Source organism: Balaenoptera borealis (genome assembly GCF_965194805.1).
Source record: "Balaenoptera borealis genome assembly, chromosome: 12".
In the NCBI taxonomy this organism is placed as follows: domain Eukaryota; kingdom Metazoa; phylum Chordata; class Mammalia; order Artiodactyla; family Balaenopteridae; genus Balaenoptera; species Balaenoptera borealis.
In genome coordinates this window covers 40,225,002-40,237,208 of record NC_138869.1, presented here as the reverse complement: position 1 = coordinate 40,237,208, position 12,207 = coordinate 40,225,002, and the positions used below count along the sequence as shown (strand labels likewise).

Genomic DNA, 12,207 nt, shown 5'->3' with positions numbered 1-12,207 from the left:
ATCTACTTACCTGGCTGAGTCCATATGAGGACAGCCATGCTGTTGAACAATGGGGCAGAAACTTTAGGCACTGCTGAGAATGCTCTCTAGCCCCAGCTGGGCCCCTTAGGTTTTTATCTACCAATAGTATTAAGAGGTTTTAAGCTCCCACACTTGTGAATTAATTGACTCTGTTCTTGAAATACTAGAATAACAGCTGTGTCACGTATAACTTCCAACCTTTTCCAGTCTGATGACCAAACTGATAATGACAAAAACATTTCCCATCTTACCATATCTGTTTTGAAAGAGCCAACACCCTGAGTCTTCATTTACACAAATAGGACTCTGCTCCACAGGTAATTATAAGACCAGCTAGGACAGAGCATAATAATGTTTCTTCATATTTAATAAAATGAAAGAAACTAACCTCTTTTTTCCTCTTCTCGTTTTAGTTTATCTTCCTCTATTTCTTTCGGTAGTTTTTCCTTTTTCTCTTTCTCCACATCATTATGTAAATGTTTTGTGGTATAGCTGAGTGCTGGTGAAAGAAGGATCTCTCCATTTTTGCAGAGTTCATCACGAATTTTAATAAAAAACTGCTGAAGTTCTACCGCATCCTCATATATTTCAGAATCTGTCCTATAATAGCATTAAGAGTATTCACTGACACACAAGCTGCTTCTTTTAAACACCCTGCTTATATGTTAAAGCATTCTATGAAATGCTTCTTTAATGCATTAATTGATATAATGGTAACTTCTGTGCAGTTCTAATAAGGCTATCTCCTTAAAATTTGTTAGAACAGAATCTGAAGTGTAATTTTACCTTGGTGAGCCTCATGCTCACCAGTTTCCTTTTCCTTAAGGCTCACTCCTTGTACAGCTCATGTAAAAGGAAAGGCCTCATACAGCTTCCTAGGGAGAAACATAGCATGTTCATTAGCTGATTTTGGCAACAGAAGGGGGTTGCCACAGTCAGGGACTATACTAAGGCTCCACACCATGTGCAACACTTACTTGCATCTAATCTTTGAATTAATTTTTACTTTCTCTTAGTTAAGGGACCAACACACTGCATAAGGTATTAACAAAAGATTTAGCCCATTTTCTTCTTTTTGGATCTATATCATGGTTGCCTAGGCTGGTACGACTCCGTGAATATTTGAACCTAAACTGCAAAGTCCTAAGGGCATCATAAAATGGTTACAGGCCTCAGAGTCAGTGTTCATTTTAGTTTCCCAGAAATAACTACATAATTCTGGGGAATCACCACAGGCAACATAGTGGAAGATAGAAAAAAAATTATGTGTGTCATACTGAAAACTTTTAAAAGATTCTTTCACCATTTATAAAATGAGAGGATTGGGCAAAATGAACTTCAGAATTTAGACTCAAAGAAATTCTATTACTATTTCTAATCTACTGTTGGTCTGAGGAAGAAAGATAATTCTATTAATTAAGAATACCAGGGTCTGACATTTCATATGTAAATAAACGTGGGACGTTTGGCCCTTGTGCTTCCGTGAGAGAGTTATTGACAGTGGGTCGCTGACATCTTCATGAAGTTTAGGGAGTGATTCATTGCAGGGATGGGCTACGGGATACTGCAGAATTCTCCCTGCTCAGAAGAGCGTCATTTTCATTCTCGTTAGCAATCAGCTGTTTTGTCACTTTCATATTGACTCCATCAGTACATCGGTATAACCCGAGGGTGTGATTAAGTACGCCTCAACTTGAAATTCAATTGCTGTTACTCGTTGTATTTATACTTGTATTGCTCTTAAGTTGTATTCATAGCACTTTTCATATGTTTCTGCATTTGAACCTTGCAATAAACCTGTGCGGTGGGCTGCACGGGTCTAATAGCCTAGTTTTACAGTCGAGGAAGCTGAACTCATTAAGTTCTTGGCCTAAGCCCTCGGAGCTGGTAAGTGGCTTTGCATATTAGAACCCAGATATTCTTGCTCTAAATCTAGTGCTCGCTCTATGTGTTTATGTACATATTCACAAATACTCCTTTATTCAACAAATAAAAAGTTGTGCAAAACACACACACACACACACACAAAAAAAAGAATACCAGAGTCTGAAAAATTATCCACAAAGGTAACCAGAGACAAAGACTTATTAGCAGCAGTCATGGAGACATTCTGGTCAGGCTAGTGTGGATGGTGTAGCAAGCTCAGTCAGCTGTTTGCTGATACGGATCACTAGAGCATCAAAACTTGAACGAAGCCTCCAGAATGCTTCTCACCAGCAAAGGTGAACTGGCAATCTAAAACACTGCCAATAACAACCTAAATGGATATTTCAAGAAAGATTCTAAAATCTTTTCAGGTTATAGAAATGCTAACACTTGTAGGAAAGCAATAAAAATAAAACTGGCCAAGGGAAATAAAACTCCTACGACACTATTTTGATGCCTATTTTCTGAACAGAGACTTCCGAAGACTGTTCGCTTGAAATTAATTTTACAAGAGCTTACTATTTTAAGTATAAAATTAAAACTGAAAACACACTTTTGATAATACACATTACACTGAAAGGGCAGATTCATAATTCCATCATGTGCTCAGAACAGTGTGTAATTTATAAAACTTACAAATTGTTTAGTTCTGGGTTTTTCCATTTAATATTTTCAGCCCTTGGTTGACCTCGAGTAACTGAAACTGAAGAAAGTGAAACGGTGGATAAAAAGGGGAATACTGTAAAGTCACCTTGGACTCTACCTCCTAGGCCTCAAAAGCAAAAACTAACCATGTCAACAATGGGAGAAGCAAAAGAGCTCATATCCTAGAGATACAAATCTGCTTAATTCTTAAAATAATCATGTCATCTATACAAGAAACAAAGTTGCTAGTCATCTATATAAGAAACAAAGTTGCTAATAATCTAAGAGACAAGTCTATTTTGGAAGAAGCACAGAACTAATCCCAAGATATACTGGGGGTAAGGTAGGGGGGCAGGGAGGAGAGGAGTAACTTTAGACCTAAGGACTACTTAAGTAAACTGTGAATAAGAATGGAACTCTAAGCTCCATGAGAGCAGGGTTTGTCTGTTTTGTCCACTGGTGTATACCAAGTATCCAGAACATTCTCATAACTGGTAGTCACTCAATAAACATTTGTTGAATAAATGAAAACTAACGAATAAATGAATGCAGATTTTGACTACAATATGTCCCCCCATATTTCTCTTTATTTCTATCTGCACTGTTGAAGAATAAGGACCATTTACTAAATGTGTCACTCAAGGGCCTCTCCAATCTGACCCCAACTCCACGTGTCTCTTGAACACACCATATTCATTTCCTAACCCTATGCCTTTACTCATACCACTTACCTTATCTGAATCCCACCCATTTTCCCAGTCTTCTCTGACGTCTCATGCCTTTTTAAAACTCTAAAGCAGTTCCTTTACTCCACCATCTTTTACTAAATATCAAGTTGTTAAACGTTATCTCATGCCTGGAATTATTTTTCCCTAAGCATAGGCGCTACCCCAACTGTCAGACTTGAAGCTCTTAGAGCACACAGCTCAAGTCTTATCATCCCTGGCTGCGCTCCATGACTGGCGTCTTGGTGACTGGCTCAGCAGTGGCTCTCTATAGTGGGGAACAAGATAAGCCAAGCCACTTACTAGTTGTGACTTTGCAATGTATTTCCCTCTGTCATGTACATCTTCGTATACAAATTAGGAAGATTATCACCTACCTAGAATGGCTATTATAAGAGTTAGAAATTATGTACATAAAGTACTTAGCGTGGTGCTTTACAAAGGGCAGGCCCTCAATAGGAACATCAAACATTACTTTTAATTTTTCTTTCAAGATCCAGAGCAAACCCAGGCTTCACAGATTCCCCAGCTGGAATCACCCCATGCCCAGTGACTAAAGGTCTAGCTCTCAGCATGATAGACTATAAGCTCCAGGAAGGCAGGGTTTGTATTTTTAACTTTTTATATACCCCCCAAGTGACCCCAAGAGCATATAGAAGACACACTGTAATTGCTGAACTGAAACTGTTTTCACAGCTGAGTATATACTATTGTTGTGTGGCAAATATACAGCACAGATCAAAATTAGAAGGGAATTTAAGTTTGATGGAAATTTAAATTTGATTTCTTCTTCTTTTAGAACATTTAATGTCTACAGACTGAACTTAAAAGTGACGAATCTGAGATTAAAAAGAAGCCCTTTTAGATATCTGAAATGACAATCAAATTTAAATCAGTCTAACCTCAGATCAGTATCTTAGAGCTATTTTATTTAAAGCATGCTTGCATTCAACTCAAACTTTAAAAGAAAATCATATTACTATTTCTAATTGAAAGCATTTTATCCATTAAAAATACATGTTGTATGAAAGGCTATATTTTAAAAGTTTATGTTTTTCAACAGATCTTCAATTTTGTCTCATTCCTTCCCCTCATTGGCCCTACTCTAGACAATTTAGTAGTGTGCCTTCTCTCCTCCACAGACTATACTTGCTCTCTATAAGTTTTGGCTAATTAAAATTCAAAATAGCACCCCATCAACTGTAATCATGTACCTATGCTGAAATAGCAAATCAAAGCAAAATTCTTTCTTCTGTTTTACACTAAATGTCACACCTTCTCAAAAAGAAATGGTTTTGAAAACATACCGATTCATCCTTCTTGCCCTCTCCAATACTTCAAACATATGCTCTTGAAATAAATCGAGCCGCCGGTAGCGATTATTTTCAACATTCTTCCTGATTATGTCAAAAGTAAGAGGAGGTTTGTTTGGAAAGCTGGGATCCACAGCAGGAATTTCTGCTAGGGAATCACTGTAGCATCTTCCTTCATCATCCTGATGACTCATGACTGACACAAAAAGATTATGGATAAGCTCCTGAATCAGCAAGGTTACATTTGGGACATGAGAGTCCTCATCTCCTTCTAGGTCTCTCCGAGTTTCAAGCAGGACTTTGTGTAGGACAAGGGCATCTTTGTAGATCAAAGATTCTGGTTCATTGTATGTACAGGCATTGTTAAACATCATGACAAAGTCCTCAACCATGGAGTCTATATCTTGGTATTTGTTGGCCATCATGTGACTTCGAATTTTTTCCATGTCCATGGGTTTTTTAATGGTCAAATAGTAGTCAGGCAGCTCGGACCTGGAGGGAAGCCTCAGAAATATGGCACTGAGGCGGCGACCCCTCTTATCAGTATAGTTCTTTACAGCTTCATAGACTTCATTTAGTTTCTGCTGCATTGGAGTCATATATTTTGATTTTTTAGGAGAAATACCGCTCTTCCTACCTAAAGAAAGATTTATGTTAAATGGATAAAATAAAATATATGAACCTAAATTTGTAAAAAGTTGGTAGCATAACCACAAGGAAGGGACTATTCCAAGTGATATATAAAACACAGTAATTAGTATGTTTCTAGTGAAACATACCCTATCAACAAAGAAAGAACTAGAAAAACTGTTTTCAGTACTTATATTTTTGGTGGGAGAGTAAGTACTACTATGTTGAGATAGTTGTGAATAAGGTAGAATAAAGGAAATGAGTAGCTATGTGACACTCTAACTCCATCTCCTATGGTATCCTTGAGAACTGAGATTTTCAACAAGGGAGAAAAAGAGATCAAGGTGTTAAAACAGAGGACACTGAATAAAAACCTTGTAGCCTTGAATCTCAACTGGGAGTATCAGTATGAACTTAAGATGTATTTTCTCTTTAAATATAAAATACACACACACAAAATTTCTTAGCTCTGTCCACTGAAAATTCTAGAAACAGTGACCAACCCAGCTGCAGTATACCCCTATATAATTTTGACTATATAAAGACTACAGCTCTGGAATACTGATTTCAAATACTAATGTTAGTAGCTCTTTGGCAAATGGCTAATTCCTAGTCTATACAAGATGAGCCTGGTATATCTTGAAACACTAGACAGTAAAGAATCTACCAACGACTTCTTACCATGGTCAGGTCAAAAGACCATAGCAGCCAGTCTGGGACAACGTAAGTATCAACAAGAACCATAATTGCAATAGGTTATAAAACTCAGGAATATGTTTAAATCTAGTAGTTCTTAATGATAAATAAAAACAAACAAACAAACAATGGGATAGATGTTGCAGGACTTTAGTAAACCAATGCATTATTTTCTTTGTACTTCATTATTTTGAAAACTGGTAAATAAAAGGGGAAAAAAAATCTAGCTTTTATCCTTTCAAAAACCAAACAATATACACAAACAAACAAAAAAACCATACCACTGGGTAACCAAACACTGGATGAGGCAAAGTTTATTTATATAGAAGTATTCCAGTTAGTAAATGAGCAAGGAATGATAAAATTAAATTATCACTATCTAACAGCTCTTCAATGAATTAAGCATCAATAGCTATTAACATAATTTAAAGAAACAACCAGATATTACGTGCCACCTGATGGAAGACACTATATCACCTCTGAAGTCAGTTTCTGTGTCAAAGGGAGGGGAGAAGCAAATTTAAATCTAAATCTGATCGACTACCAATTTATAGGAACTAAAAAGGACAAAAGAACACGTGAAACTACAGCAAAGGGACACAATGAGCAAAACCTAGACTGTGGGAAACTATAGTACAAACCCAATTTCTTCAACAAACTGCAAGGGAAAAAAGAGAGATGGAGGGGAATTTATAGATTAAAAGAACTATCAATCAAATGCAATGTGTGGACCTTATTTGCCAAGTTGAAACTGAATCTAATCAAGCCTTTAAAGTTAACTTCCATTTATGAGAAATAGGGAAATAAAAGAAAATGTTAACTGACATCACAAGGAAGTGAACTGACTAATCCAGAAATTTGGACTGCACATGAAAGTGACCAGGTTTCTAGAGTTAATGGCATGAAGGATAAAAAAAGGAGGGGGACTGCTCTAAACAATGAGTTTAAGGACAAAATAATCAAATGTAATATACAGAACTTAATTAGATCCTGATTTGAAGAAACTGACTATAAATATACATTTGTGAGACAATCAGTAAAATTTGAAAATTTGTCAGGTATTAGATGAAACCAAGAAACTCCTAATTTTGTTAGGTGTGACAATGACTTCATGGTTATTTAAGAAAATACCTGAGTATTTTAGAGATGCATAATGAACTATGTAGAAATAAAACGACATGATTGGATTTGGCTTAAAATAATTCAGAACAAAGAAAAAAGAAGGAAAAAACGGAAGATAGGAAATAAGTATGGCAGAATCTTGATAAATGCTGAGTAACAGGTATAGACAGGGATTCATTGTACTATTCTTTATACTTACATATGTTTTGAATTTTTCATAAAATTGAGAAATGAAAAAATTAACATTGCATGTTAAAATTTCCTTTCCCTGAACTTTAAAAAAAAAATGTATTTATATATATTTAGTTACTGTTAAAGTATCTATCTGTCATTAGTTTCCTAACTCAACTTGTATAATGAATTCTAGTTTTAAAAGGCATTATATCCCTGTAAGTTAGAAGGTTTTCATTTCTGCAAACCTTCTGTATGCTTTTACAACTCCATGAAGAGATAAATGAATGGCTTAACAAAAAGGAATGATCACTTAGCAATAAATCATACCCAAAGCTATTGTAAATTCAGTTTACAGTCATTTCATATAAAAAATCAGGGTCTGTTTGTTTTTTCCCTTTTCAGCAAATATGACTCTAAAGAATATTTGACAACACCACTGTCATTTGCTTGGTATTTATTTTACTTATATATTTTAAATAAGGCAGAAACCTCTTCTGTAGCCCAATGGTACTAATTGTTTTTGCTGTCTCTCTTCTCTCTCACAGTTTTCAACCAAACAACCATCCACAGACTACACTCAAAAGACAGCCAAGTTAACTTACAGTACAGTGGCTAGACATCTCTAACCTATCAAATTCTGTCTAGGAGGAACTACTGGGACTCATTTTTAATTCTAGTAATCAGCAAACAAACATACAAAAAAAAAAAAAAAAAAGAAAGAAAATAAAATCTGCCACTATATGCTTCCAGGCATCACATGTAGAAAAAATATCTATTCTTACTATTTAACATTTACAAAATGTCCACTGCATTCAAGAAAGCAAAACCTTTGGCATTATATTCTTCTATTCCTCACGTGCTTTTATGTTTACTTAAAATACAGAAGACAGTGCTTGAGAGGAATTAAGAAACTCCATGCTGGAGTGCAAGTTCAATTATATTCACCAATTAATTAAATGTTATTTCAGTAAATCAGCAATCTATCCTTGATGGACTAAACTGAACAATAAAGTGTGAGGCTGCCTTACTCAGTTTGAGTTTGGGAGAAGCCATGTCATCATCATCAGGCAGTGGGCCCAGCTCTTTCCTTTTATCCTTGAGTAACTTCTCCAGGATGTGCGCATCATTGTACACCTATATTTAATTACAAATATAATTAAAATTATTTTTCTAAGAAGCTTTCTACTGAAGTATAATATACATCCATAAAGAAGTTTTAAAAACATAAGTTAGGATAGTTGAGAACTAAAGAAATAAAGCCTGAGATCACTACAGAGCAACAAAATCACATCTCCGTGGGGTGGGCCTCAGCCCACAGTCACCATTAGGTGACTCTAATGTGCACCCATGCAGGCTAAAGTTTGAGAACTACTGTACCAGAATCATTGCAAGTTTTTGCAGAAGTTCTGAAATATATTTACATGTGTTGTTTCTTCATAAATCTCTCTTGCACTGGACCCTCAAGGTAGCAGACTTAGCTCAATGGAAATTAAAAATTAAAAACATCTGATAGTTGGAGAGAAACATCTCAAACATTATTAAAAGGGATTTAACACCAGTGTGCGTTCACAGCCTGGAATCTGATCTGTGAAAAGCAACAATCCCTGCTGAGGCTCTCTCTCTATGAAGACTGGGCCGAAGGTGGTAACACAGAGCCAAGGACAAGGTTACGCACCCAACTGTTTTGCCCCCACAGCTGCCTCCTCCCACTCCCCCTACAAAGGCACTCCTCCCTGACTGCCCCCAGAGCAGAGGGGCTGAGGGAATAACTGACCTCTCTTCTTTGGCAACCTCTCTTAAGGGTGGCTTTTTTCTTTACCAGTGGCAGACAAGTGGCACATTGGCCAATGACACTGAGGACAGTGTAAACCCCTATGACAGAGAGAACCATTTCTTTGATCACAAGCACCCTCAGTGCCTACTTTATTTTATATTGAAATGTAATAGTATAAGAAAGGAAATAAACAATTTGAAAATGTACTTTTATTTCTGGGAGATTTAAAGTAGATAAAGAAAACTCAGAAAAGATCTATGTACCCCCAATACATGTTCACTGCAGCATTATTTACAATAGCCAAGATAAGGAAACAATCTAAGCATCCATCAATGGATGAATGGATAAAGAAAATGTCACACGCACACAGGAATATTATTCAGCCATAAAAAAAATGAAATCTTGCCATTTGCGACAACGTGGATGAATCTTGAGGGCATTATGCTAAGTGAAATAAGTTAAGATGGAGAAAGACAAATACTGTATGATCTCACTTATATGGAATCTAAAAACACCCCCCCCCACCAAAAAAAACCCAAGCTCATAGATACGGAGAACAGATTGGTGGCTGCCTGAGGTGGGGGTGGGGGAAGGGCAAAATGAATGAAGGAGGTCAAAAGGTACAAGCTTTCAGTTATAAAATAAATAAGTCATGGGGATGTAACGTATGGTGACTATAGTTAATAATACTGTATTGCATATCTGAAACTTGCTAAGAGAACAGATCGCAAAAGTTCTTATCACAAGAAGAAAAATTTGTAACTACATATGGTGATGGATGTAACAGACTTACTGCAGTGATCATTTTGCAATATATATAAATATCAAATCTCTATGTTGTTCACTTGAAACATGTCACTTATACCTCAATTAAAAAAATTAAGTAAAGGACATGAAATAGAAAAAAATATGAAAGGAAGAATGTATCTTAGCTTTACTGACAAAGAACTGAAAATCAAGATGCTTCATAACAAAATCAATTATTCAAAGGTGCATTACTGGGAATATCCTAATATTTATATAATTATACAATTTTCCAGACTATCCTTAGAGAAGTATGGCTACTGAGGATAGTAATAATAATGATGATGAAAGATTTTATTGTCCTTGGCTTTCATTTGAGTGTTTGAATACCAGGCACTGTGCTACATGCTCTGTAAATATTGTCTCATTTAAATCCTATAATAACCCTGATGCAAGTACTGCTATTATCTCCACTTTACAGATGAGGCTCAGAAAAGATAAGTTACTTACACAGGGATTGGCAGAGCAGGATTCAAATCTAGGATGCCAGATTACACTTGACGCTCTGAATCCATGGATATGGAACCCATGGGATTCGCAGGGTCGACTGTACTATGCCATTTTATATAAGAGACTTGAGCATCTGTGGATTTTGGTATCCGCAGGGGTCCTGGAACCAACTCCCCACTCCCGATACTGAGGGACAACTGTACAGAGTACAAACTTTTAACCTCTACAGTGTCCTGCCTCCCATTTTAAATAATTAAGAAAAGACAAAACATTAAGCTAGTCACTGAGAAGAGCAACCTAAGTTAGGCCTCTAGACCTGGTCTCTCAAGATCAAAAAAAAATGTACCTACTCCAGGATTCCCACACGTCCTCACCTGGGAACCCTCCTCGTTGTAGTGCCTGGCATTCCGGAACATCAGCTTCATGTCTTCTATCATTCCCTCTTCCCCTGCATATTTGTCATTGCGGATGTTATGTTCAATTATTTTCAAGTCCATTGGCTCCAAGATGATTTTATAATAATCAGGATAGTCCTTTTTGGATGGTTTAACCATAAATAGATCACAAAGTCTTCTGCCTGAACCTGGCTCACGAGCTTCAAGAACAACATTGAACAAGATTTTCATTCGCTGCTTTCTAATGTTCTTTTTACTGTTGAGGGGCGAGGGAGAAAAGGGGGAAAATGAGAACAGGTTCAGTTTTCTTGATATAAGGATGAACACGAAATAAAACAAATTAATCTTGTGGGCAGGTGCTTCATAATGATTATAATATATTGATTATGTATGGCACAAACACAGTAAACATGCTGGAAGCTATAAGCAAATATTAGGAAATTTTTCAGAATAGTTAAAACATAGTGACTCCGGCAGGAGCACCCCCCAAGAACACCAGACAAACGTGTTTAGAATATTTATGAAATGCAATGCTTGAAAATAGATCTTGTCTAATGCCAAAGAAAATGAAATGCTGTTATTAATTGAAATATATTTTTTAAGAACAGAGCAAAAGTGGAATAAAACTGCTGATTCCCTACTAACAGTTCTCCCTTAAACAAACAAACACAAAGAGAAGTGTCCCATCTCCTATGACAGCCACTCCTGAACACCTGCATATCCTGAGGGGATGATGTGAGAGGAAGAACTCTCTCAGTCCAGGACTTTAGCAAGTGAATAATAAAAGGGGAATGCAGGACAAAGCTCCAACATCACAGAGCTCCACATCTGAGCAAAGATTAGAACACAGATGACTTTAGCCTACAAGAAGCCTCTAAAGAAAAATTTCAGAACCTGAATTTGATATCACAGAATTTGGTAACTGGTCTAATAACTGAAATTTACTGCTTTAGGACGTATAACACTTAGAGTATCCTTTCTCCATTTGTATCATTCACTTCAAGAGAGTGATATGTAACTGGTTTCCATCCTCAAAGGCAAGCAAAACTTTTGTCATTAGCGTCAAACAATCTTCTCTGAACTCATCCAGTTTTGTTATTTTATTTACATTTTTCCAGATCCTTACATTGCCTTTGAGACCGAGACCCACAGGCCCATTACTTTTAATCTGACTGCCAGAAATAACTCAGAGCTAAACTTCATATTCTTTTATAACTGTATTAGCTTGGGTGGCTGGTATATTTACTTTATCCTTTTCCAATATGATGTTGAACCTTATTATATCCACACTTTTGAAAGTAACTTTGAAAGACAGCTACCATATTTCCCTATGTGATACTTTCTGGTTACTGTTTTCAATGTCACTTTGATTTTTAGATTCTTGTTTGAACATCCCCTCTTCCTCCCTCAGACTAGTAACTGTAAACAGTTTGTTCACTCTTCCCTATTTTGGGAAAGGTGCATAAAATTAAATCCCAGACCTTGTAACTGGCATACTCATTCTTTTTTAATCAGCGCCTGTGAAGATACTT

General features: G+C 36.4%; 1 protein-coding gene across 27 annotated transcripts in view; it reads right to left on the bottom strand.

The window, feature by feature from the left end:
• The window catches only part of PBRM1 (polybromo 1), a 113,053-nt gene that overhangs the window by 48,663 nt on the left and 52,183 nt on the right, over positions 1–12,207 (bottom strand). For all 27 annotated transcript variants that reach the window (XM_082348099.1, XM_082348109.1, XM_082348100.1 and 24 more), the window contains 4 exons: positions 10,655–10,931; positions 8,281–8,386; positions 4,625–5,267; positions 410–621 (listed from right to left, as the gene is read on the bottom strand). In XM_082348099.1, the coding sequence (XP_082204225.1) occupies positions 410–621; positions 4,625–5,267; positions 8,281–8,386; positions 10,655–10,931 (1,238 nt within the window). The remainder of the gene's footprint in view (positions 1–409; positions 622–4,624; positions 5,268–8,280; positions 8,387–10,654; positions 10,932–12,207) is intronic.